At 38.7% G+C, this 27,870-nt stretch overlaps 1 protein-coding gene across 1 annotated transcript; it reads left to right on the top strand.

The window, feature by feature from the left end:
- On the top strand, window positions 1-27,429 carry SRPRB (SRP receptor subunit beta). The gene is made up of 7 exons (XM_014828733.3): window positions 1-268; window positions 876-970; window positions 2,085-2,162; window positions 4,814-4,896; window positions 15,780-15,916; window positions 17,078-17,132; window positions 26,345-27,429. The coding sequence occupies exons 1-7, from the start codon at window positions 115-117 to the stop codon at window positions 26,556-26,558; spliced, it is 816 nt and encodes a 271-aa protein (XP_014684219.1). The 5' UTR covers window positions 1-114; the 3' UTR covers window positions 26,559-27,429.
- Window positions 27,430-27,870: the final 441 nt, after the last annotated feature.

Genomic DNA, 27,870 nt, shown 5'->3' on the forward strand with positions numbered 1-27,870 from the left:
GAAGGAGGGAACGCAGCTTAGGAACTACCATTCCCGTGATGCTCCGCTCCGGTCGCCTGCGCACAGCCTAGGGCCACGTTGCTTTTGCGGCGCCGGAGACCACGCACCGCAGGCATGGCTTCCGTGGACTCGCGGCGGATGGGGAATGGCGGCGGGGTCGGGGGCACCTTCCAGCCCTACCTAGACTCCTTGCGGCAGGAGCTGCAGGAAAGCGACCGGACGCTGCTGTCAGTCGTGGTGGCGCTTCTCGCCGTGCTGCTGACGCTGGGTAAAGAGGCGGCCGGTGGATATGGTGGGGGCAGGCGCGCGAGGGTCCGGGCTTGGACTGGGCTGGTACAGACCGCGGCCGCGGCTGGAGAAGGCACCTGGGTGGCGTCTAGAGAGCGAGACTCACCCCGTATACCTCCCTGCTCTCCTGCCTGAAGGAGCGCTGCGTTAAAGGGGACATCCGCGACTCCTGGAGTGACGTGCTGGCCCTTGGGCCACGAGTCACTCTTCCTTCATCGGCCCCTGTTATCCCCCACTTCCACTGCTCTTACTAAGACGCACAGGGTCTTTACTCCAAGTTTGAGGGGCCTGTGTTCTCGAGCTGGGCGCTGGGGATCCGAAGCTAATAAGACAAGATTGGGCTTGAAGAGTCCACAGTTGGGGTAGGGGGTGCAGACATAGAAAAGTTGACAGTTGATAGTGGCTGGCACTTGGTGGGGTCCCCAGCAACAACAATAACGGTTTAAAGATGGTAATAACAATAAAAGTTAAGTTCCAGGTGAATGAGGTATTCTGTGGTAGACTTCTGTTAATTTCCCCACCCCAAGCGTACGTGCATACTATTGATAATCAGGGCATAATTTTGGTTGTTTTTCTCTATTCCACAGTGTTCTGGAAGTTCATCCGGAGCAGAAGGAGCAGTCAGAGAGCTGTTCTTCTGGTTGGCCTTTGTGACTCCGGGAAAACATTGCTCTTTGTCAGAGTAAATGCTTTGATTTACACCTTTCTTAAACTTGATAGGAAATTTTAGGGCATCCCATTATTCCTGTGAGGTCATGGTTTATTTTGGAAAAGAGGCTGATGCTGACAAATTGGGGAGTTAATTCTTGACTTATGTGGGAGGACAAAGAGACTCTTAAAAAACTCATAAACTGGAATATCTTGACCATTTCTGTTTTCTTGCACTTACCAGATGCTGACATTTAGCCCTTATCACATTTATGGGTTTTATTAATTCCTTTCATGCTATGGCTAAGGCTGCCAGAACAGCCAAAAAAATAGCAGAAGTGATGTGTGTAATTTGTTGTGTAACAAACTCTTCTGAGAACTTGTCAAAGGGATTTTTTAAAAGGGTGATTCTTCTTTGACATAGTGGGCCACTTAGGCTTCTTTTCACTAATAGTTATTTTAAATCTATTTAGTATTTTTAACTTTGTTTTTTGCTACAGAGAGTAGCAGAGGTTTTCTCTTTATCCTTCTTTGTGAGAGTATAAATTATTTCCCTTCCACTAAAGAAATATAATCTCATTTTTGATAATTAAAAATGTTTATGGAAAATTGGTAAATTTGGCCAGTAACCATTTCAACTATTATTTGAAAATAATAGGTGTCCTACCCCCCCATTGGGGAGAGGGGAATGAAGTTTGCAATTAATTAGATTTTTCTACAAGTAAAGGAAAAAAAAATTTTTTTTTCTTTTAAAGATTTTATTTTTTTCTTTTTCCTCCCCAAAGCCCCCTGGTACATAGTTGTATATTCTTCGTTGTGGGTTCTTCTAGTTGTGGCATGTGGGATGCTGCCTCAGCGTGGCTTGATGAGCAGTGCCATGTCTGTGCCCAGGATTCGAACCAATGAAACACTGGGCCACCTGCAGTGGAGCGTGCGAACTTAACCACTCGGCCACGGGGCCAGCCCCGGAAGGCAAAAAAAAAAAAAAAAAAAAAATTTAATCATCATGGTCCTTTTCAGCTTTTGCAAGCAACATTCATTTATTTGACCTGACACCGAGGAGAGTTAGAACAGAATTACTCTTTAGGTTTGCTATTTATATGTTTACTCTGATCTCCCCCATGTCTTTTTTTTTTTTTTCCCCACAGTTGTTAACAGGCCTTTACAGAGATACTCAGACTTCCATCACTGACAGCTCTGCTGTGTACAGAGTCAACAATACCAGGGTAAGGTGTTCCTAGAATGTTGGGAGTCTGACAGTTTTGCTTTACTGTGGTGTGTCAGGAAAGGACATTTCTAGGATGAATTAGTGTGAGGGTATAGGTACCATTTGTAGCTTATTTTTATGGATAAATATAGTCCACGTGACAAATTCTGCTCTCGACCATCTGAGCCATGGATTTAATCCTGCCCTCGCCTGCTTTGTTGTACCTCATGCACACTGATGCTGCATCACATTTCATTAGCTTTTGTTTCTTTTTCTTCTTTTCAACTTTACTGCAAGTTCTCAAGGGTGAGCATTAAGCCTTTTTCTTTTCATTTATGTTTTAAATAGGTAATACATGTATATGGGACAAAAATTCAAAAGGTTAAAAAGGAGATTTAGTGAAAAGTAATTTTGCCTTTCCTGTCCCTACTACCGTCTTCTCTTTAAAGGTGGTAACTGTGACCGTTTTCCTGTATCTCCTTCCAGGTGATCTGTGCATATACAAACATATCTGAATATATCCTTTACTGCTTTTTCTTTTTTAACACTCTGTTCTTTCCCTCCTGCCCTTTTTTTTTTTAGTTTAACAATATGACTGATATAGCCTGGGTTTGTTTTTTGTTTTTCTCCCTCGTTTGTACCCTTAGCACTACCTGGTTGATTTATGAGCTGCATCATGTTCCATTATGTGGCTGTACCATGCAATTAAGTTTTTATTTAATCAGAACCCGCATAACAGACATTTAGTTTTGTTTGTTCTTACAGTCTTTTGCTTTTACAAACAATGTTGTAATGGATATCTTAAAGCGTATACATGGGTCTATTTCACAAATACCAATAAAGAGTCACGAGAAGGACTTTTTTGTACCTATGTAGCTCCAGAATGTAGACAGTGAGTGTCGAGCTGATTATAGTGCTTAATAAGTATTTGGTGAGTGAGTGGAGGGAAGGCTGGGTGGCTGGTTGGAGGGTCATGAATAGATGGATGGATTAGAATGGTGATCTTAGAAACCGTTCCCCTTCTCCTTTGATTCTGCCTCCCACCCTCTCCGTTTTCTGATGCCTCCAGAATTAAATATTGTAAGCAAAGATAAAGGGACATCTTTTTAAATATCTTAGAGATTTTTTGCTTTTTTTCAATAATGGCCTTCTTTCTGCTCCAGTCCTTTTTAAACTTCCAAGATTCTGAAATTTCAGGTTTGGCAGATCTTTAAGTCTTGGGGCACTTGTACCAGATTTTTTAAGTGGGGTGTTCCAGGGTATGCTTTAGACCTGTACTTTCCAATAGAGTAGCCACTGTCCATGTGTGACTGTTGAGCATCTGAAATGTGACGAGTCAAACTGAGGGATGCTATAGGTGTAAATACACACCAGATCTTGAAGACTTGGAATGAAAAAAAGAATGTATAATATCATTAATAATTTCTTGATTTTTTAAATTATATGTTAAAAGGATATTTTAGATATATTGGATTAAATAACATTATCAAAATTAATTTTGTCTATTTCTTTTTACTTTTTTAATATGGCTATCAGAGCATTACATATGAAACCATGTTTCTATTGACTGTGTAGAACTTTCCACCCTTGTTTTTTCACTCCCTCTCCCACTCCCCTTAGGTTTTGGATCTAGGGTCTCTCAAGCTAGTACTGTATCTTCTGAGTTGTTTGTAGTGTGTGGTGCAGTGCTGATTATGAAAGGTGGCAGTGGGTTCCAACCTGAGGTCCCTAGACTCTTACCAGTATTAAAAAAAAAAGGCTAATACACATCGTATATTTACCCATAAAAGACTACACAGACTAAGTGACAGGTTAGAATGAATCCAGCTGTAATTATGTCAGATTTGTGCATGATGCTGACTCCCTCCTGCTGAACAGTGGTTAAGACTGGCTGTGGATAAGGGAGAACATCTGAGGAATGATCCCTGGCTCTGATACATGTACCAGGGCTACATCCGAGAGTCTTTATTGAGCATAGCTACGTCTATGTGGAGTCTGATCTCAAGAACGAGTAGCTCCTAAGTGGGTACTTAATGAGTTTGCTCACTAGGGGCACAACCCATCCTTGTTCAAGGATTGTCATCTGGATCAAGAATTGACACAAAATATTGACAGGGTTGGAATAAATCAATAGTGTGTCTAGTAGACAAATAAAAATTAAATTAACAGTGGAAATGTAAAAGAATGTTTGGTTGTTATAAAGATTGGAGATCCCTATAATGGTAATATGCTATATGATAAAGTGTAGGTTCTTAAGTTATTTCGTTTGTGAATATTTATTACTGTTTTTCACATGTTTCTGCTTTTATTCGTTCTGGCATATTTCCTCAGCCTCAGATGGACCACACTTCTCTGACTCCTTCAGACAGGTTCCTTTAGAGCACTGATCAAAGTTGTAATTTTACATATATATGTAATTTTACATTGTGTTGATCTTTCTGATTATATTATAAGCCATGTTAGAGCAGGGAACATGTCTGTTTTGCTCACTGTTATATCCCCAGAGCCTCAACTGATGATTTATAAATAGAAGATGCTCCATGAACATTTATTTGACTCATTAATTAATTGGACACTATTCTGGTACCTGAAATCTGATATGAAAAGTTGATGTTGTGAACGTGAGTGAGGACTGAAACATTAATACAATGTTGTTGCTGCCATCCATAGGGCGCTAGTCTGACCTTGATTGACCTCCCTGGCCATGAGAGCTTGAGACTTCAGTTCTTAGAGCGGTTTAAGGCTTCAGCCAGGTAAGTAGGGAGTGAAATGGGCTTGTCTGAAATCTGTACATCTAGACCACCTATATTGTTTGCTGTGGTGATATGCAGGAGGCAGCCTGGTGTCCTGGAGTGGAAAGAGCATGGACCCTGTGCTCAGCCATTTCTGTGTTGCAAGCCCACCTTCACTAGGATTTTATGAGGGTTATGTGAGATACTGTTTAAAAGTCTTTCTCAGAGTGTTCAGAAAGTGTTAACCCTTATTGTCATTGTTAGTAAATTTTTCATTTATTCCAAGGACAAACGTAATAATGTGTAGAACTATTAAAATCTGAAAAAAAGAGTTTTAAAGCTAGGTGGAATTCCAGAAGTTATTAGAATGCAACATTATATATTTCTGTTCTTAAATTACCTAAAATCAATGCTTCAAAGGTACAGAACAATATTTTCATATTTCTTTTAATATTATCCTAGTGTTAGCTGATTCTTATTTCCTAAAATCCTTGTGCTGTAGTTTAAGATGTTTTATTCTTTAGTCTCTTACACTGATAAGAACTTGAGAGGAAAACCAATATACCACATTTCATTGATTTTAAGACACATGTTAATATCTGTGACATTGGAATGCTAGTTATGGTTGTGGTGCCATAGTTCAATTGGCAATATCTTCTCTTTCTTAGTTGTACCTGAAATCATAACATGTCTTTTAATTGATGGAATCTTAGGTTTGATGGAATCAGGTGGTTGTTTCTTTCCTTAATTTTAAAGATGTCTTGACTTATATTTTGCTGTTGCTTCCTTGCCCACAAAATGATGGTGACGAGCAGTCTGTCACAGATAAGGCTGTTGTGTGATTTAAAAAAAAAAAAGACTTTATTTTTTAGAGTAGTTTCAGGTTCATAGCAAAATTGCACAGAAGGTACAGAGATTTCCCATATACTCTCTGCTCCCACACATGCATAGTCTCCCCATCATTGACATCCTCCACCAGCAGAGTGGTTCATTTGTTACACTTGATGAACTTCCATTGACATGTCATAATCACTCAGAGTCCATATTTTATATTAGGATTCACTCTTGGTGTAGTACATTCTACATATTTGAATAAATATATAATGACACGTAGTCTCCATTGTAGTATAGAGTAGTTTCACTGCCCTAAAAATCCTGTGCTCCGCCAGTTCACCTCTCTCTTCCCGAACCCCTGCCCACCAGTCATCTTTGTACTATCTCCATAGTTTTGCCTTTTCCAGAATGTCGTATAGTTGGAATCATACAGTATGTAGCCTTTTCAGATTGGCTTCTTTCACTTACTAATATGCATTCAAATTTCTTCCATATCTTTTCATTGCTTGATAGCTCATTTCTTTTTAGTGCTGAATAATATTCCGTTGTTTGGTTGTGCTACAGTTTATCCACTCACCTGCTGAAGGACATTTTGATAACTTCCAAGTTTTGGCAAGTTTTCCAAGTTTTTCTGAATAAAGCTGCTATAAACATCTATGTGCAGGTTTTTATGTAGACATAAGATTTTTGGGTAAATATGAAGGAGCGCAATGGCGGAATCATGGTAAGAGTATGTTTAGTTTTGTGAGAAATCACCAAACTCTTACAAAGTGGCCATAGCATTTTGTATTCCCACTGGCAGTGAATGAAAGTTCCTTTTGTTCTGCATCCTTCACCAGCATTTAGTGTTGTCAGTGTTCCTTATTTTGGGCATTCTAATAGTTATATAGCAGTATCTAATTTTTTAAATTTGCATTGCAAATTAATGACATGATGTGGAGTATCTTTTCATATGCTTATTTACTATCAGTGTATCTTGTTTGGTGAGGTGTCTGTAAAGATCTTTGTCCCATTTTTAAATTGCGTTGTTTGTTTTCTTATTGTTGAGTTTTAAGAGTTCTTTATATATTTTGGATAACAGTTCTTTATCAGATATATCTTTTGCAAATATTTTATCCCAGTCTGTGGCTTGTCTCCTCATTCTCTTGATGATGACTGTTGTAGAACAGAAATTTTTAACTTTAATGAAGTCCAGTAAATCGATTCTTTTCATGGATTGTGCCTTTGCTGTTGTATCTAAAAAGTCATTGCCACACCCAAGATCATCTAGATTTTCTCCTTTGTTATCTCCAAGGAGTTTTATAGTTTTGTGGTTTACATTAGGTATGTGATCCATTTTGAGTTAATTTTTCGAAAGGTGTAAGGTCTGTATCTAGATTCATTTTTCTGCATGTGAATGTCTAGCTCTTTGAGCACCATTTGTTGACAAGACTATCTTTGCTCCCTTGTGTTGCCTTTGCCCCTTTGTCAAAGATCACTTGACTGTATTTATTGGGGTCTCCCTTTTGGACTCTATTCTGTTCTACTGATCTGTTCTTTCACCAATACCATGCTGTCTTGGTTACTATAGGTTCATAGTAATTTGGGTAGTGTCAGTCTTCCGACTTTATTCTTCTTGGTATTGTGTTGGCTATTCTGGGTCTTTTGCCTTTTCATATAAACTGTTGAATCACTTTGTCAATATCCACAAAATAAGTTGCTGAGATTTTGACTGGGATGGCATTGACTCTAAAGATCAAGTTGGAAAAAACTGACATCTTGACACTATTCAGTCTTCCTATCCATGAGTGTGAAATACCTCTCCATTTATTTAAGTCTGCCTCAATTTTGTTGGTCAGAGTATTGTAGTTTTCCTCAGGTAGATCTTGTACATATTTTGTTAGATTTATTCCAAAGTTTCATTTTTTAGGATGCTAATAGAAATGGTATTGTGTTTTTAATATCAAATTCCATTTGTTCATTCTTGATCTTTGGGAAAGCAGTTGACTTTATACATTAACCTAGTATCCTGCAGCCATACTATAATGGCTTATTAGTTCCTGAATTTTTTGGCCAGTTCTTTCAGATTTTCTATGTAGATGCTAATTTCATGTGTGAACAAAGACATTTTTATTTCTTCCTTCCTAATCTATATACCTTTTATTTCCTCCTCTTGTCTTAATGCATTAGCTAGGAGTTCCAGTATGTTGCGAAAGCAATGGTGAGAGGGAACATCCTTGCTTTGTTCCTGGTCTTAGTGGGAAAGCTTTGAGTTTCTCACTGTTAAGCAGGATGTTAGCTATATGTTTTTTGTAGATAATCTTTATCAAGTTGAGGAAGTTCCTCTCTATTCCTAGTTTACTGAGAGTTTTTTATCATGATTGGGTGGTGGATTTTGTCAAATGCTTTTTTGCATCTAATGATATGATCATGTGATTTTTCTTTTTTAGTTTATTGATGTGATTGATTATATTAATTGATATTCTGATGTTGAGCCAGCCTTGCATACCCGGGATAAATCCCACTTGGTCGTTGTGATATTGTGATTTGTAATAAGAAATAGGTGTTTGGTCTTCATTTCCATTTCTGGCATAGAGCTCCTAAAACTCTTAGAATTTCCTGTGTGATGAGAGTGAATAAGGTGTGTTTTGTTGTGTTAATAAGATGACTTTTGGAAAACACTTAAGGATGGGGGCCACCTGCCAGGAGAACCAACCACGTGATTAGAGGGTTGGAACTTTTCAAGTCTTATCCCCCTGACCTCCAGGAAGGGGAGAGGGGCTGGAGGTTGAATCACTTGTTAGTGGCCAATGATAAAATCAATCATGCCTGATGTGGGGTCGGTGAGCCGAGGAGTCGAAAGAAAGATTTCTTAGACTCTCAAGATATGGCAGTAGTGCTCTTTTATTTAGAGAATAGTGTGGAAGAGCATGGGGACAGGGCCCATGGGCAGGCAGAGCTTCTGCTGCTGCCGCTTCTGCTGTCCCCGCTGGCATGGGGACAGGACCCATGGGCAGGCAGAGCTGGTGCCTGGGGACAGGGCCCATGGGCAGTCAGAGCTCCTGCTGCTGCCCCAAGTTGAGGGTTAGAGCTAAATTTAAGGCATAGGTATGTGATTCATCTCTTTACAAGACAAAGGAAAGAACATGGAAAAAAAAGTTAAAATGGTACCAGTGCAGGTGGGGTCTGGTCATTGGGTGATCCCATGACTTTTAGACAAGAATCAAATCAGATTGAGTAAAGGTTAGAAAGGTTAGAAGCCACCACCCTAAATCAGTTACATGAGATTGCCAGACAGCAACCAACTTAAGTTCTTGCCCTCCCCATTAAGAGTTTCTAGGGATAAGGTCATCTCTCTTCTTCTTCCTGGTACAGAGAGGGAGGCACCTTTTACAGATAGAGATTTACCTTACAAATGTAAATGTGTCCCAACAAGGGCAAGTTCCATTCCCCAGAGCCTCCTTCCCTGTCCCTGTTATCAAAAGCAGTCAGCCCCAAACAGTCCTGATGCCAAAGAGACACATCCTGTGGTGGCCAATTTCAGGTCCCTACAAGGTCATCCCCCCTTCCTTCACAAACGCAAATGTCTCTCAAAAGGGCAAGCAAAATTCCAGTCCTTGGAGCCTGCTTCTCATCTGCAGTTTTAAAAGTAACCAGCCTAAAAATCCTCATCATAAACCGTTTTTAAAATTAAGCAGCCTAAAGATCCTCATCAATGCCTATGAAATTAGCCTCCATAAAAACCCAAAGACAGTGTTCAGAGAGCTTACAGGTTGGGGAACCAGAACACTTGCACGTGCCACTGTGCAGGGCCCAAACTCCGTGGGGACTGAAACTCCTTTGTTCAGAACCTCGCCATGTGTATCTCTTTATCTGGCTTTTGATTCTTATCCTTTAATATCCTTTGTAATAAACTGGTAATTTAGTGAGTAAATGGGTTTATTGAGTTCTGTGAGCTCTAGCAAATTAATTGAATCCAAGGAGGGGTTCATGGGAACATCTGATTTATTGCCAGTCAGTCAGAAGTACAGGTAATAACCTGAACTTGCAACTGGTGTCTCTGAAGTCCGCTCTAGCAAATTAATGGAACCCAAGGAGGGAGTCCTGGGAACCTCCAATCTGTAGCTTGTCAGAAGCACAGGGAACAACCTGGGCTTGTGATTGGCATTGAAGTGGAGGGCAGTCTTGTGGGACTGAGCCCTTAACCTGTGGAGTCTGATGCTGTCTCCAGGTAGATAGTGTTAGGATTGAGTTGAATTGTAGGACACCCAGCTGGTGTCAGGAGCATTGCTGGGTGGTGGGAGAAACCCCTGCTCCCCACACTGGAATTGGGTCCAGAACTCATTAGTTGTGGTGTATTATTCTTTTCATACATCGTTAGATTTGATTTGCCAATATTTTATGGAGGATTTTTGCATCTCTCTTCATGAGATATTCACCTGTAGGTTTCTTGTCATGTTTTTGTCTGGTTTTGGTATTAGAGTAATGCTGTCCTCATAGAATGAGTTAGGAAATAGTCTCTCTGCTTCTATTTTCTGAAAGTGATTGTAGACAATTGGTATATTTTCTTCCTTAAGGGCTTTTTTTTAAATTGAATATATTTGACGTACAACATTGTGTAAACTTCCTTAAATGTTTGATAGAATTCACCAGTGAACTCATCTGTGCCTGGTGCTTTCTGTTTTGGAAGGATTTTAATTATTGATTCAGTTTCTTTAATGGATATAGGCCTCTTCAGGTTGTCTGTTTCTTGTGTGAGTTTAGGCAGATTGTGTCTTTCAAGGAATTGGACCATTTCACCTAGGTTATCAAATTTGTGGACATAGAGTTGTTCATAGTATTCCTTGATTATCCTTTTAATGTCTATGGGATCTGTAGTGATATCCCCTTCATTTCTGATGTTAGCAATTTGTGTCTTTTCTCTTTTTCTTAGTTAGCCTAGCTAGAAGTTTATCAGTTTTATTGATCTTTTCAAATAACCAGCTTTTGGTTTTGTTGATGTTCTCCATTGATTTCCTGTGTTCAATTTCATTTATTTCTATTCTTTTTTTTTCCACTTACTTTACATTTAATTTGCTCTAATTTTTCTAGCTGCCTAAGGTGTAAGCTTAGATTGTTATTATTATTATTATTTTTTTTTTTTTGAGGAAGATTAACCCTGAGATAACTGCTGCCAATCCTCCTCTCTTTTTTTGCCGAGGAAGACTGGCCCTGAGCCAACATCCATGCCCATCTTCCTCCACTCTACATGTGGGATGCCCACCACAGCATGGCCTGCCAGGTGGTGCCATGTCTGCACCCGGGATCTGAACCGGCAAACCCCAGGCTGCTTAAGCGGAACGTGCACACCCAACTGCTGTGCCACCGGGCTGGCCCCTGGAAGCTTAAATTATTGATTTTAGGTCTTTCTTCTGTTCTAATGTATACATTTAGCGCTATAAATTTCACAGGGTATAAAATCTACACTGTTGGGATTTTTCTCTCAACACTTTAAATATTTCACTTCACTCACTTGCATGGTTTCTGAGGAGAAGTTGAATTCTTAGATTGTTCCTCTATAAGTAAGGTATTTTTTTCCCTCTGGCTCCTTTTGAGATTTTTTCTTTGTCTTTGATTTTCTGCAGTTTGAAAATGAGATGCTTAGCTGTAGTTCTTTTGGCATTAATACTACTTGGCATCCTCTGAGCTTCCTGTGGTTTCTGTGGATTTGTGGTTTGGTGTCTGACATTAATTTGGGGAAATTCTCAGTCATTGTTTCAAATATTTCTTCTCTTCCTTTCTCTCTTCTCCTTCTGGAATTCCCATTACATGTATGTTACACCTTTTGTGGTTCTCCCACAGTTCTTAGATATTCTGTTCTTTTTTTTCAGTCTTTATTCTCTTTGCTTTTTATGGAGGTTTCCACTGAGAATCGTCAAGCACAGAGATTCTTTCCTCAGTCGTGTCCAGTCTACTAATAATCCCATCCAAGGCATTCTTCATTTCTGTTATGGTGTTTTTGATCTGTAGCATTTCTTTTTGGTGCCTTCTTAGAATTTCCATTTGCAGTCTGTTCTTGCGTGTTGTCTCCCTTATCCATGAGAGCCCTTAGCCTTGTAATCATAATTGTTTTAAATTCCTAGTCTGATAATTCCAACATTGCTGCCATATCTCAGTCTAGTTCTGTTGCTTGTCCCTTCTCAAACTGTTTTTGCTTTTTAATATGTCTTCTGATTTTTTTTTGACAGCCAGACATAATGTACTGGGTAAAAGGAGCTGCTGTAAATAGGCTTTTAGTAATTTGGTGGTGAAATGTGAGGGGAGGGGAAGCGGCCTATGATTAGGTCTCAGTCTTTAGTGAGCCTGTATGTCTGGACTGTGAACCACACATGCTTCTCAGTTGATTCCCACCTACACTTTAGGTGGGATAAGATGGAGTTGGGGGTTATTTTTTTCCCACTTGGAATTCTAGAGCTGGCTGGAGTTGGATATTACCCTCCCCTGGGTCAGTTAGGCTCTGATAAAACCCCAGCAAATTAGGCTCTGGTGTACCTTCTGAGGTAGCCCTTGTTAAGAACTGAAAGCTCTGGCATATTTCAAAATGATTCCTTTTCCCTTCCCCCTGCCAGAGCATGAGGGGATTTTTCTCCGCTATTTACAATAAAAACCTGGTCAAGCTCCTGGGGGCAAAGTGTACAAAAGTGTGGGGCTCCCAAGACTGGGTCCTCTGGAGTTTTTATAGCTCAGACTTGTTTACTCTGAGCCTCCAGCAGTTCATTACTTCCAATTCAGGTCTCCCCGTGTGTGTTCTCTCCAGTTTGGGGGGCAGCGATTTGCCCTGTAATAGCACTTCTCTGATGAAGCCAGTGCTGTTGATTTTTCAGTTTGGTCAGCTTTTTACTTGTTGTTAGAATGGAGTGATGACTTCCAGTTTCTTTCATGTTGGACTGGAAACTGGAAGTTTTGTGATTTTTATTCCTCAATTGATACAAAGCCATAACTGTAAATTTTGTTATAATTGGGTTTTAATTTCTAAAATTTTTTTCTCTTTTTCTGTTTTCAGTTATAAATTTTTTACAATTTGTAGTATAATTACTCTTTGATCTACGTATTTTGGGTCACTAAAACATTCAGAATATGAAGATACAAATGAATTCAGATAAATCGTAATCGCGATACATGCGATTCACAAGACATTCACTATATTGATCTGCACCTTCATTTTATTTATTTATTTATTTTTGGAGCTTTCTTCTTTTTTTTTTTTTTGAGAAAGATTGGCCCTGAGCTAACATCTGTTGCCAATCTTCCTTGTTTTTTCCTTTCTTTTTTTTCTCCCCAAAGCCGCAGTACATAGTTGTATATCCTAGCTGTAGGTCATTCTGGTTCTTCTCTGTGGGATGCCTCCACACCATGGCTTGATGAGAGCAGTGTGTAGGTCCGAGGCCAGGATCTGAACCAGCAAACCCTGGGCTTCAGAGCACACAAACTTAACCACTTGGCCCTGGGGCTGGCCCCCATTGTTTGTGTTTTTGTTTTGTTTTTTGAGGAAGATTAGCCCTGAGCTAACTACTGCCAATCCTCTTTTTTCTGAGGAAGGCTGGCCCTGAGCTAACATCCGTGCCCATCTTCTTCTGCTTTATATGTGGGAGGCCTACCACAGCATGGCTTGCCAAGCGGTGCCATCTCCACACCTGGGATCTGAACTGGCGAACCCCGGGCCGCCAAAGTGGAATGTGCAAACTTAACCTCTGCGCCACCAGGCTGGCCCTGGCTCCCATTGTTTTTAATCCTACCTTCTGAGTTAATCAAGTTTCCTTAATCTCATTTTTGCCCCTACTGGTTTGAAAGTATGCTATTTCTACTCTTTTCATTGTTACCCCCTACGACTTTTTTTTTTTTTTAACATTGATTATTTAACACAAGTTTAAAATCAATATCAGTTTTCTTTTCCTGGATCTTAAAACACTTTAACTTTGATCTTCCTCACATCTTCCTTTGGTTTTCTTTTTCTTTTCTCCTTTTTAAGCCCCAACAATTAGTATTATTTTCTCCATTCAGTGAGCACCTAGAATTACCAGGATGTTTACACATTTCTTTGCTCTCCATTGCTTCTTGCCTCTTACCCTTTCCTATTAGATTCAGTTTCCCTTGCTGAGTAAATCTTTTAGATGTGTTTCCAAAAATGGTGAACAAGAGATAAAGTTTCTCATCTTTTGTTCATTTAAAACTGTTTCTCATTGGCCGACATTTTTGAATAACTATCGTAGCTGAGTGTAACATCTTGGCTGGTGGTGATTTCCATCATCACTTTGAAGGCTTTACTCCTACTTCAGACATCTGTTGTTGTAGATGAGAATGCAGCGGGCAGTCTAATTGTTCTTTCATTGTGTATAATCTGTCTTCTTTCCTCTCTGTTCAGGGGTAGATTTTCTTCTGTTCGGGGTGGTTTAGCTTTATCATGCTTGGAATTCAATTGTACTATTTGACTTGAAAGATTCACATCTTCAGTTCTGGAAAATTCTCAGTGTTATCTTTTTAGGTAGTTCGATTTCCAAATTGTCAATTCTTACCTTCTGGAACTCTTATTGACATCATTGAACTTTATCATTTCTGTTGTTCTTGTTCCTTCTCTATCATATCTTCCAAGTCTTTTTACTTGGCATATGGTGTGATATTCTCATATTTGTTTTGTAGTTTACTATATCCTTTTCAGCTGTATTCTCTGTTTAACTTTTCCATTGAGTTATTATTAATTTAATTTATTCTTTACTTCTGAAAACCTATCTTTTCAAATCATGTTTCTTTTATACTATCTTATTCTTTTATTATGGTTTCTAGTATTAAATAATTTTAAGTATTTTACTGATTGCTTTATTATTTTTAGTTTTGGGATGCCAATTAATCTTTGTGGTTATTCTCTCTCATAATTGTTTGTTTTCTGTGTTTTGTAATTTTTGATCTAGAACCCCTGTTCAAGAGGGTTGGATTTTGTTGTTGATGTTTTTGTGGTTGCTAATTTTTATTGCTTTAGGATAAGAAAGCCTCTCTCCAAAAGGGGTTCATCTTTCCTTCTGTTGGGGGCCATAGGGGTTCATTGAGTCTGACCCAATTTTTATATAAATCTTCCTGCTTGGAGATCTTGCACCATGAGAGTGTAAATTCTACCCCATATCTATGTGCAGCACAGGAGGCTTGGTGTTTCAATTCCTCTTGGATTATTTTCCCACACCGCCCTCCATCAGACTGCTTTTAAGTTCTAGGCTTTGTGCAGGGTGTTCAGCTCCAGCTCCCCAGTTGCATGTTGGCCATTGCATGTCTCCATCTCCACCTGGGCGTTCAGACCCTCGTGAGGCCCTGAGGCCTGTTATCTGCTGTTTTCCTGGACTGCTTTGCTTTAGCTTTGATACCTCTTTATTTCTGGCACACGAGGATTCTCACTGTTGGCTGCCTTAGGTTGGGCCCTACCTGGTCACGTTGCTTCTAGTTTGATTACCCTCTTAGATTTATTTGTCTTCCATTTAGGCGCCAGTATTCTTTGTAAGACAGAAAAGCACGAGCTACAAAGGTCAGTGTATCACGCCCATTTGCCACCTGACCTGATTTCCCCCCGTTTCTCCACCTCCCTGTGTACCGGCTTACCTCGAGTTCTCCAGGGTGTGGTGTTCCACTCCTTTGTGCCCTGCACATCCTCTTTCCAGACAGTCTGCCCCCTAGTTTTTTGTCTAAAATTCAGCTCAACTATGACATCTTCCTTTAAGTCTTCTCTCCTGTTCTCATGTAAATGATCTTCCTCTTTGTTCCTGTTGCAGCCGTAGAATAATTGTCGTAGCATTTTATCACAGTTGTGTGTATGCTGACTTCCTGGACTTTGAGGGCAGGCCTTATTCCCTATTATCTGTTTAGATACAATCATTGATACTGAGTAGCACTCAGTAGTCCTTTGCTTAGTGAGTATTTGTGTTGTGTGACTATATGTGCACACACCTGCGTGTGAGTCTGTTGTGTGTTATTCGGTAGGATTGAATTGGACAAAATGGAGGATAGAGTTTTTCAGGATAATGCTGCACTGTTTCGTGTTCACCTGTCGGTTTTTCTTTCTCCCCCTCCAGGGCTGTCGTGTTTGTTGTGGATAGTGCAGCCTTCCAGCGAGAGGTCAAAGATGTGGCCGAGTTCCTGTATCAAGTCCTCATTGACAGTATGGGTCTGAAGAACACACCGTCATTCTTAATCGCCTGCAATAAGCAAGGTGCCATCATGTATTTTGGCAATAATAATGGAGATTTTTTTTCTGGGATTGCTACTAAGAATTAATACAATTATCTGCAATTGTTATTATTGAGGATGAGAGATGATTGCTAATAACCTATAAGTTAAAGGATTTTAAATTTTAAAATTTATTTATACTCCTGCATCTTCATTCATCTTTTTACCAGGCTGTTCTGAGGGATAACAAAGGAGTGACTATTAGCAAATTGTTTCATTTTGTTTAAATTATAAATCATTTTACTTTACCAGGTTAAGTTCATCAGGTTGACCATAGTCGTCTCAGTTACACAGTTGTGGAGGGACAGGGTGGAGCGTCTCCTTTCAAACACATTTACCATTCAGCACATTTCCTCAAGGGGAGTTTGCAGAAGTTGTTTTTCTTTCACCTGATAGCCATTAAAAACTTTTTAGTCACACCCAATAAAAGTAGGTCTCAGTTTCATTACCTCTAAAATAAGTTGGACTAGTTGATCTCTACTGGCCTCTTGCAGATGTAAAATTTTGACTCTGTGAAGAACCCAGCACATTTCTCAGAAGTGATCAGGTATTAACTCTAACACCGCCTAGTCAGGAATGTGGTCTTAGGGGCATTTTCTGACCTTCTCTTTGTTTCCTCGCTTCGGTATAAGGAGAGGGGTAATACTAATTTGGTTTCTACTGTGTGCCAAACCAGCACTTGTTTCTTACCCATATGTCCTTGATACTTTAACATAGCATCTTAATATCAGCTGGAAAAGGGCTTAGTTAACTTTTATATGACAGGTAAGGTATTAGCTGTTGGAGGGAAGGCTCTTGTTACAGTCACAAAGCTGGTGGTTTTCTTTTTGTTACACTGGCTTGACTTAAATATATATATTCATTAAAAAGGTCTGTAAGGTGTGGAAAACTTTCATGAAAGAGCTAGTCAATTTTAGGGTCACCAGCTTAATATATTTGTAAGTATTATGTTAGGAAAACCCATACATGCAAATATAAAGCTTACTTTGATAATGAAGCTACTAGTAATAAAAAGCTCTTTTTAAAAAAATAAAAAGGGAAAAGAAACTTACTGGTTTAAATAGGAATTTTCCATATGTGCAAGAAGTCTTGGGAAAAGACCCTTTCTGGTTTAAACCACTGCAGTGTCTTTATTTCTTTACAGACATTACAATGGCAAAATCGGCAAAGTTAATTCAGCAGCAGCTTGAGAAAGAACTGTAAGTATGATTAAGTCCTATTGGTTAATTGTATATTAGGAAATATGATTATACTGCTGAAGGTCTTTGGTTGTTTATGGTTATCACAATCAGTCTGAAGATTAGTGTGAAATATACTTATTTAGTAATTGACAAAAGAATTAATGGAACTATAAAAAGCATGAATGGGATGTTTATAGATATTTTAAATTTTCATAGAAAAAAGATCTCAGGTTTATTGAGACCATAAACTCAATTTATTTTACTACTGTTTTTAGCTCATCTATATAGTAGATATCAAAGATTTTAAAACTAAAAAATTTGAAAGCCATGGAAACTTTTGTTGACAGAATAAGAAAGGAACACTTTAGGAGAATATAAAAATCTATGATACTATTGTATAGCTTATTTTATTGTTTTCAGGCTACATGGCAATGTTATTTAGCTTGTTTTAGTGTTTAAAAATTTGTAAATTGAGCTATAAGCTTTTGAATTTTAAGGAACCTAGCATGTCTTTGTGTTCTGCCAGTTTATAAGAGTTAGCCAACAGCTTGCTTACACAGGAGTTACCATCAACATTATAATAAAGCACATTATGTTTTCTTATTGCTGTTGTGTATAGACTTTTTTTAAATTAAAGGATTTGATGAGGAAAAATTGTATAAATTCAGCTTTTAGCACATTTTTTCCTCAGTATGCTTTACTTACTGCTTTATTCATTTAACAGGCACCTCTTACTCATCTAGAATCTACCAAGCCCTGTAGTCAGGATGTGGCAGAAATGTGCTGTCGCTCTGTACTCAGGAGCTTGGAGTCTAGCAGAGTATGGTTTGCTTCAGGGGTTGGGAAATTCCTGCTTAGAGTCTGTGAGCAAAGAGCAGTTTTACATTTTTAAAGGGCAGGTTAATGGGCCGGCCGGTGGCAGTGGCGGTGGTGTAGCAGTTAAGTTCACGGGCTCTGCTTTGGTGGCCTGGGGTTCGCCGGCCCAGGTCCTGGGTGTGGACCTACGCACTGATTATCAAGCCATGCTGTGGCAGGCATCCCACATATAAAGTAGAGGAAGATGGGCACGGATGTTAGCTCAGGGCCAGGCTTCCTCAGCAAAAAGAGGAGGATTGGTGGTGGATGTTAGCTCAGGGCTAATCTTCCTCAAAAAAAAATAAAAAACAAAGGACAGGTAAAACAAAAAGAGAAGAAGAAGTAGAAAAATATGTGACGAAGACTAAATGTCACCCGTAAGTCCAAAATATTTAATTTATGGCTCTTTACAGAAAAATTTTACCAGCCCTGGTCTGTCATTTTCTGTGGTTTCTTTTTTCTTTTAATTGGGAATGATATTTAATTCCATATGCTTTAAACTTTTTAATGTATGAATAGAAGAGTCAAGTTAGCCCTTCAGTCATATTTATCAGACTTCATGTCTTCAAATTGAATATCAAAAGAAATTTTTATACCTTTTATTGAGGTATAATCGATATGTAAAAGCAGCATATATTTAATATATGCAACTTGATGCATTTGGTATACATCTGTGAAACCATCACCACCATCAAGGCCATAAAAATATACATTACTTCCCAAAGATTCCTTCTGCCCCTTTTATTATTTTTGTGTGTTTTTCATGAGAACACTTAACATAAGATCTACCCTATTAGCAAATTTTAAGTATACAATGCAGTATTGTTAACTACAGATACTATGCCATATAGTAGATCTCTAGTACTTATTTATTTGCATAACTAAAATTTTAAATCCTTTGACCATCATCTCCCCCATTTCCCCCTCTCCCCCACCCCTAGGAACCACCATTCTATTCTTTGCTTCTGTCTGTTTTAGATTCCACATATGAGTATGATCATATAGTATTGTCTCACTGTGTCTGTGTCTGTTATTTCACTTTGTGTAATGTCCTCTAGGTCCATCCATGTTGTTGAAATGGCGGGATTTCCTTCTTTTTCAGGGCTGAATCTTATTCCATTATGTATATGTTCTACATTTTTTTATCCATTCATTCTTTGGTGGGCATTTAGGTTGCTTCCATATATTGGCTATTGTGAATAATGCTGCAGTGAACATGGGGGTGCAGGTACCTCCTTGAGATCCTGATTTCAGTTCCTTTGGATAAATACCCAGAAGTAGAATTCCTAGATCATACGGTGGTAGTTTTATTTATAATTTTTTGAGGAATCTCCATGCTGTTTTCATAATGGCTGTACCAGTTTATATTCCCCGCAACAGTGTACCAGGGTTTCCTTTTCTCCACATCATTGCCAATACTTATCTTTTTTAAAAATTTTACTATTAGTCATTCTGTCAGGAACGAGGTGCTAGCTCACTGTGATTTCGATTTGCCTCTCCCTGGTTAGTAGTGATGTCAAGCGCCTTTTCATGTACTTCTTGGCTATTTATATGTCCTCTTTGGAGAAATGTTTATTCAGGTCCTTTGCCTGTTTTTCATTTGGGTTATTTGCTTTTTGTTATTGAGTTGTATGAGTTCCTTACATATTTTGGATATTAACCTTTATCAGAGATGTGGTTTGCACATATTTTCTCCGATTCCATAAGTTATCTTTTAATTTTGTTGGTTGTTTTCTTTGCTGGGCAGAAACTTTTTCATTTGATGCAGTCATACTTCTTTATGCTTGCTTCTGTTGCATGTGCTTTTGGTGTCATATCCAAAAACTCATTGCCACAACCAATGTCAGTGAGCTTTTCTCCTATGTTTTCTTGTCAGATTTTTTATGGTTTTCAGGTCTTACATTTAAGTCTTTAATCCATTTTGAGTTGATTTTTGTGTATAGTGTAAGATAAGGATCCAGTTTCATTCTTTTGCATGTGAATATCCAGTTTTCCCAGCACCATTTATTGAAGAGATTTTCCTTTCCCCATTTTATATTCTTGTTATCCTTGTTGAAGATTGTTGACTGTATATGTGAGGCTTTATTTCTGGGCCTCTATTCTGTTCCATTGGTCTCTGTGTCTGTTTTTATGTCAGTACCATACTGTTTTGATTACTATAGCTTTGTAGTATAATTTAAAATCTGGACGTGTGATGCCTCCAGCTTTGTTGTTTTTACTCAAGATTATTTTGGCTATTATGGGTCTGTTGTGGTCCCATATGAATTTTAGGATTATTTTTTTCTATTTCTGTGAAAAATGCCATTAGAATATTGATAGAGATTGCATTGAATCTAGAGATGGCTTTGGATAGTATGGACATTTTAACAATATTAATTATTCCAATCCATGAACAAGCAATATCTTTCCATTTGTTTTTGTCTTCAATTTCTTTCATCAATGTCTTATAGTTTTCAATGTACAGATCTTTCACCTACTTCCTTAAATTTATGCCTTAGTATTTTATTGTTTTTGATGCTGTTGTAAATGGGATTGTTTTCTTAACTTCTCTTTCCAATAGTTTGTTATTAGTGTATAGAAACATAACTGATTTTGTATGTTGATTTTGTATTCTGCTACTTATTGTTTATTCTGCTTTTTGGTGGAATCTTTAGGGTTTTCTATATATAAGATCAAGTCATCTGAAAACAGATAATGTTACTTCTTTCTTTACAATTTTGATGCCTTTTCTTTCTTTTCTTGCCTAATTGCTCTGTTTAGGACTTCTAGTATTGTGTGGAATAGAAGTGGTGAGAGTGGGCATTCTTGTCTTGTTCCAGATCTTAGAGGGAAAGCTTCCAGCTTTTCACTGTTGAGTATGATATTATCTATGGACTTGTCATATATGGCCCTTATTAATTTTAGGTACATTTCTTCTATAACTATTTTGCTGAGTTTTTATCATGAAAAGATGTTAAATTTTGTCAAATGTTTTTTCTGATCATATGATTTTTATCCTTCATTCTGTTAATCTGGTGTATCCCATTTGTTAATTGTGTATGTTGAACCATCTTTGCTTCTTGGGCAAATCCCACTTGATCATGGGATATGATCCTCTTAATGTTCTGTTGAATTTGATTTTCTAGTATTTTGTTGAGGATTTTTTCATCTGTGTTCATCAGGGATATTGGCCTGTAATATATTCTTTTCTTGTAGTGTCTTTGTCTGGCTTTGATATCATGGTAGTGCTCACCTTGTAAAATGAGTTTCTAAGTGTTAGCTCACCTTTAAGTGTTAGAAAGAGTTTGAGAAGAATTGGTGTTAGTTCTTCTTTAAATGTTTGGTGGAATTCACCAGTGAAACCATCTGGTCCTGAGCTTTTCTTTGTTAGGAGGTTTTTGATTACTGGTTCAATATGCTTACTCATTATTGGTCTGTTCAGATTTTCTGTTTCTTCATGATTTGATTTTGGTATCTTGTGTGTTTCTAGGAATTTCTCCATTTCTTCTAGGTTATCCAATTTGTTATAGTAGTCTCTTATGATCCTTTGTATTTCTGTGGTATCAGTAATGTCTCCTCTTTAATTTCTGATTTTATTTATTTTAGTCTTCTTTTTCTTTGTTATTCTAGCTAAAGTTTTGTCAATTTTATCTTTCAAAAACCAACTCTTAGTTTCACTGATATTTTCTGTTGTTTTTCTAGTTTGTATTTTATTTCTGTTTTTGTGTTTATTTTTTCCTTTCTTCTGCTAACTTTGGGCTTTGTTTTTCTTGTAGTTCCTTGAGGTGTCACGTTAGGTGGTTTTTTTTTTTTTTTTTTGAGGAAGATTAGCCCTGAGCTAACTACTGCCAGTCCTCCTCTTTTTGTGCTGAGGAAGCCTGGCCTTGAGCTAACATCCATGCCCATCTTCCTCTACTTATATGCAGGACGCCTGCCACAGTATGGCGTGCCAAGCGGTGCCATGTCCACACCCGGGATCTGAACCAGCAAACCCCGGGCCACTGAGAAGCGGAATGTGAGAACTTAACTGCTGTGCCACTTGGCCGGCCCTCAAGTTAGGTTGTTTATCTGAGATCTTTCTTTTTTCTTGGTGTAGATGTTTATCGCTATAAAGTTCCCTCTTAGAAGTGCCTTTGCTGCATCCTATAAGTTTTGGTATGTTGGGTTTCCATTTTCATTTGTGTCAAGATATTTTTTTATTTGGCTTTTGATTCTTCCTTCTTTTATTGATTTTTAGTTTCATACCATCTAATGCTTGGAAGATACTTGATAGGATTTCAGTCTTCTTAAATTTGTTAAGACTTGTTCTGTGGCTTAACATATGCTGTATCCTGGAGAATGTTCTGTGTACACTTGAATGTATTATACAATTGTTGGGTGGAATGTTCTGTATATGTCTTTTAGGTATATTTGGTCTTTAGTATTGTTCAAATATGCTGTTTCCTTTTTGATTTTCTATCTGGATGATCTATCTTTTGTTGAAAGAGGAGTATTGAAGTCCCCTACTATTATTGTATTGCTGTCTATTTCTCCCTTTAGTTCTGTTAATATTTGCTTTACACATTTAGGTGCTCTGGGGTTGGATGCATATATGTTTTTAATTATTATATCCTCTTGGTGAATTGACATCTTTATTATTATATAATGACCTTCTTTGTCTCTTGTGACAATTTTTGAAGTAAAGTCTGTTTCGTTGATATAAATATGGCCAGTCCTGTTCTCTTTTGATTATTGTTTGCATGGAATATCTTTCTCTATCCCTTCACGTTGAACCCTTGTGTGTCCTTAAATCTAAAGTGCGTCTCTTGGAGACAACATATAGTTTGATCTTGTTTTTTTATCTATTCATCCACTTCACGTCTTGTTTGGAGATTTTAAACCACTTACATTTAAAGTAACTATTGATAGGTAAGGACTTCTGTGCTATTTTGTTGATTGTTTTCTGACTGTTCTATAGTTCCTTTATTCCTCTCTTCCTTTGTAATTTGATGGTTTTTGTGATGTTATGTTTTGCTTTCTTCCTCTTTATTTTGTGTACCAACTACAGGTTTTTTCTTTGTGATTACCATAAGGCTTATATAAAACATCTTATAGTACTGACAGTCTCTTTTAAGCTGATAACTTCAACTGCATACAAAAATTCTACACTTTAGCCTCCTTCCTCCACAGTTTATGTTGTTGATGTCTCAATTTACATCTTATTATATTGTGCACCCATTAGTTTATATTAGTTTACCTTATATATTAGTTTATATTGTATATCCATGGTAGCCATAGTTATTTTTAATATTTTTGGTTTTTATAGTAGAGTTAAAAGTGATTATGTGTGAGCATTACAGTATTAGAGTATTCTGAATTTGAGTATATTCTTAAGTGTTACAGTGAGTTGTATACTTTCCTGTTGTTAATTACTGTCCTTTCATTTCACCTTGAAAAACTCCCTTTAGCATTTCATGTAAGGAGGGTCTAGTGGTGATGAACTCCCTCAGCTTTTATGTGTCTGGGAAAAGTTTTTCTCCCTCCTTCATGTCTGAAGGACAGCTTTGCTGGGTATAGTATATTCTTGGTTGGCAGTTTTTCCCCCCCATCATCCCACTCTCTACTGGCCTGCAAAGTTTCTGCTAAGAAATCTTTTAGTCTTACGGGGTTTCTCTTGTTTGTGACAATTGGCTTTTCTTTGTTGCTTTTAAAATTCTCTGTCTTTGACTTCTGTCAGTTTGATTATAATGTATGTTGGTGAAGCTCTCTTTTTGTTTAATCTGTTTGGGGTTCTTAGGGCTTAAAGGATCTTGATGTTCATTTTCCTCCCCAGATTTGGGGTTTTTCTGTTATTGTTTTTTTAAATAGGCTTTCAGCTTCCTTGTCTTTCTGTGCTCCTTCTGGGAGTTCCATAATGCATATATTGGTCCTTTAATGATGTCCCATAAGTTACACAGACTTTCTGTATTCTTTTTCTTTTTTCTTTTTGTTCTTCTCACTGGGTAATTTCAAATTACCTGTCTTCAAGCTCTCTGATTCTTTCTTCTGCTTGATCCAGCTCTGTTATTGAAGCTGTCTGAATTTTTCACATCAGTCATTTTGTTCATTAGCTCTAAAATTTCTATTTGGTTCTTTTTTATGGTTTCTATTTGTTGAACTTCTCATTTTGTTCATATATTGCTTCCTGATTTTGTTGTCTATCTGTGTTCTTTTGCATCTCACTGAACTTTCAGGCGATTATTTTGAATTCTTTGTCAGGCAGTTTGTAGATCTCCATTTCTCTAAGGTTGGTTACTGGTGCTTTATTTTGTTCTCTTGGTGGTGTCATGTTTCCCTGATTATTCATGATCCTTGTGTCCTTGCATTGGTGTCTGCGCATTTGAAAAAATAAGCACCTCTTCTAGGCCTTACAGACTAGCTTTGTTGAAGAAAGCACTTCTGCAGTCAGTCCGGCCAGAGATTCTGGGCAGGCTTGCTGCTGGAGTCCTTGGGCAGGCTGGCCTGGCTCCTTGGTCTGTGGGAGGGTGGGCCTACTGCCTGGGTCCATGGAAGCTGGCCTGGCACCAGGGTCCACTGGGGTGGGCCTGGAGCCTGAATCTGTCATGTGTGGCCAGGTGCCTGGGTCTTTTGGGGCAGGCCTGGTGTTGAGGTCCACTGGGGAGTGCAGGGGTGCTGGGTTCCGTGGCACAGTGTCTACTCACTTCACTCTCTTTCCCCCACTAGGAGCATATCTCTCTCCATGCTGCACTGTGCAAGCTTGTGGGAGAAGTAATGTGGGTAATGTGAAACTGTCCTTCCTACCCTCTACAGCTTGTCTTTTCTTATTTCTGTGCTACACCCAGGTGCTGTAGTCTCTGACCTGGATTCCTTAGCTCTCATGAAGGTATTTTCCTGCATGGCTGGTAATTCAGATTGATTTTTCTGTGAGAGGACTTGTGCTGGAAACTCCTGTTCGGCCATCTTGCTGGTGTCCCTCTGTCAGTGGTTTCTATCCATTCTGGAGATGCCTGTTTGTCATCTTGTCCCATACTTTTGATGCTCACTCTCCAGAGACTGTGAATTGCTTGTCATTAGGCTAAGGGAATTGGAAAAATTATATGATTTGGTTTTTCTAAAAATTCTGTTGTAATTGTTGGGAATTATCTTTGGGAAAAACGATCATAATGTTAGTTATATATCCCCCTTTTTTTTTTTAACAGTATAGTCCAACAGTATAGCTCTTTAGAGACTCTAAAGAGTTCTAGAAAAATAGTACAGAAGGAAATGCTGTATTATAAGGCAGGGAAGTGAAATGTTAAAAAGTTTTAAAAGTTAATGTCAGTTCAATTAGGAGTCTAATTTTAGTTTAATGCCATGTTTGTGAGAATTAGGCCCTATCAGCTTGGAAGCATTTCAGAGTCTTCTAAATAACAAAGTTTACTATATTTACATGGCCTTATGGCAAGAGCTGAGTACATGTAATGTTTGGCTTTTTTAAAGTTTTTTTTTCCCTAAAATATCTTACCTATAAAGGAATATGTATGACACATATATTGAGCTTAAGCAATACTAAAATGAATACCCATGGACCCACCACCTTGCTTAGAAGGCCCTATATGCTCCTCCCCAAAAGCTTTCCCCTCTTTCCCTCAAGAGGTAATTAATATCTTGAGTTTTGTATTATTTGTTTTTTAAAATACTTTTTCCATATATGTGTGTCTTCTAAACAAGGTATTGTTTAGTTTTTCCTGTGGATTCTTCACTAGTTTTGATGCAATCTTACAGCACCAAGAAATGCTTTATTTTGTAAGAAAGAGATTGGCAGCATATATTCCTCTGCTGCTTGTTAGCAGAAAGGATGGGAGAAGTAGACAAATGAGCGTTGCTTATGCACTCTTTATTAGGGCCAGCAGGTGGCAGTAAGACAACTTAAATTGGGAAGGTTTTGGTGGTTAAGGAGGTTAGAGAATAATAATTGTGCCCAAACTGGATATGAGAATCTGGAGTTTGTGGATTTCTAAGCTCTATATCCACATAGACCTAAGATAAATATAAATACCCTATCTACCGACCCTCAACTTTCAGAAACTTAATTTTTATAACCTTTAGCATGTATTTAAAAATGGCATCATGCAGGAGATCCTAGTGGAAGGGGAGCTCCGGCCCAGGGCTGAAAGAAGGTTGGTGTGACCTGGGTCCATTACTGACTTGATGTCATCTGGCCATGTCAGGTTGGATGCCTGTCTCCTGTCTGTCCAAGAGGATGATCTATAAATGCAAAGGATTATTCAACAATCTTAATAGCATAATTGACAGTTTTATGGTTAAGTATTTAAATGAGTGCTGAAATATTTAAGAACTAATATGATTTCTTAAAGACCTTTAATTGCTATGAAAATTAAGCTCTTTTTGCTTCTTATTTTCCTTTTGCCTCACAGCAACACTCTACGAGTCACCCGTTCTGCTGCCCCCAGCACACTGGACAGTTCCAGCACTGCCCCTGCTCAGCTGGGAAAGAAAGGCAAAGAATTTGAATTCTCACAGTTGCCCCTCAAAGTGGAGTTCCTGGAGTGCAGTGCCAAGGGTGGAAGAGGAGACGCTGGCTCTGCTGACATCCAGGACTTGGAGAAGTGGCTGGCTAAAATCGCCTGAGCAGCTGGTCCAAGCACAAGACAGGGATGTGTATGTGTCTGACTGCCAGTTTTGGAAAAGGGTATGGTCGCCTGCAGTTGATAAAGAAGGGGTATAAAACATAGTTAGAAATATTTCCTTGTTCTGGAACAACCTGTTGTTGAAACCAGCTTGGAATTTTTTTAAGTTCTGTTCTCCCTTATTGCTTTCACACTGGTCACTTTTATTTGACTTGTGTGTCTTCCCTTTGTTAAAGTGTATGTAACATCCCTTTAGTGTATGCTTGACATAGGGTCAAGGTCTTTGTGCCATAACAAGTGGACTCCACTTAGGATATTATCATGAGAATATGGTTATCATCTGAAAAGTTTTCTTATCCTCTGTTTCTGTGCTTTGGTCCCTTTTTCCTGGAAACAAACCTGCCTGTGTATGGAATCGGTTGGTTTCCAGTTGCCCCTGGCATTCTTGCGCAGTATGTCATCTGGTCCTTTGTGCCTTCTCAGATTTGTAGGTACAGTTACAGTACGGTCTCCCGACATGTGAAGAAAGGTAGGAGACAGCGAGGCTGTGTTGACAGTGGGTCTGTTCTTCATCAGCTCAATGACTTGTCCACACTCCAGCCTCATAGCACTTAGGTTTCAAAAACATGTCATGAGCTCTTGGAGTCATTCCCAGATGATAGAACTGTAAGTGCTAAATCCCCAGATGCCAAGTCTAGTGTGTTCTAGCAGTCTTCCCTAACTGGGGGCAGATGGGGATTTAGAAGCTCTTCCGTGTTTCTGGAGGGCTGGGGGCTCCTGAGCTATCTTCATGTGCTGTTTGATCTGCCCCTACATTGTACTCTTAGCTAGAATGCTGTGGAACAAATACAAATTGAAAAAAGTTCTCTGTAGATCTTTGAAGTGCTTATTCACTGATGGCTAAAAAAAAGTCTGCCTTTTCAAAGTGGTATGCTTTGCTGTCTTCGTAAACATGGCTTTTATAAATTATTACTACATTTCTTGGTAAATAAAACAACCTGTCTGGCTCCAAGCAATTAAATAGAATGGTATAGGGAGTACAAATGGCAGCATGTGTTAGGATTCAGGCCTGACTCCAAGTTTCTAGGGCCTCAAGATTGCATCTTACCCAGGAGCAAACTCTTCTATCCCTACTTCACACACCCAGGGACAAGCCCAACTAAAGCTTAAAAGGAGACGAGGGTGGCTGTGGATAAGTGAGAAGCTAACCCCAACCCCAGAACAGGGTGGTAAGAGCCCGAAGAGGAGAGGCGCAGGGTGCTCTAGGAGCACCAGCAGGGGCACCGAACCTGGCCTTGAGGGATCAGGGAGGG

This window comes from Equus asinus, chromosome 21 (genome assembly GCF_041296235.1).
Source record: "Equus asinus isolate D_3611 breed Donkey chromosome 21, EquAss-T2T_v2, whole genome shotgun sequence".
NCBI classification, from domain to species: domain Eukaryota; kingdom Metazoa; phylum Chordata; class Mammalia; order Perissodactyla; family Equidae; genus Equus; species Equus asinus.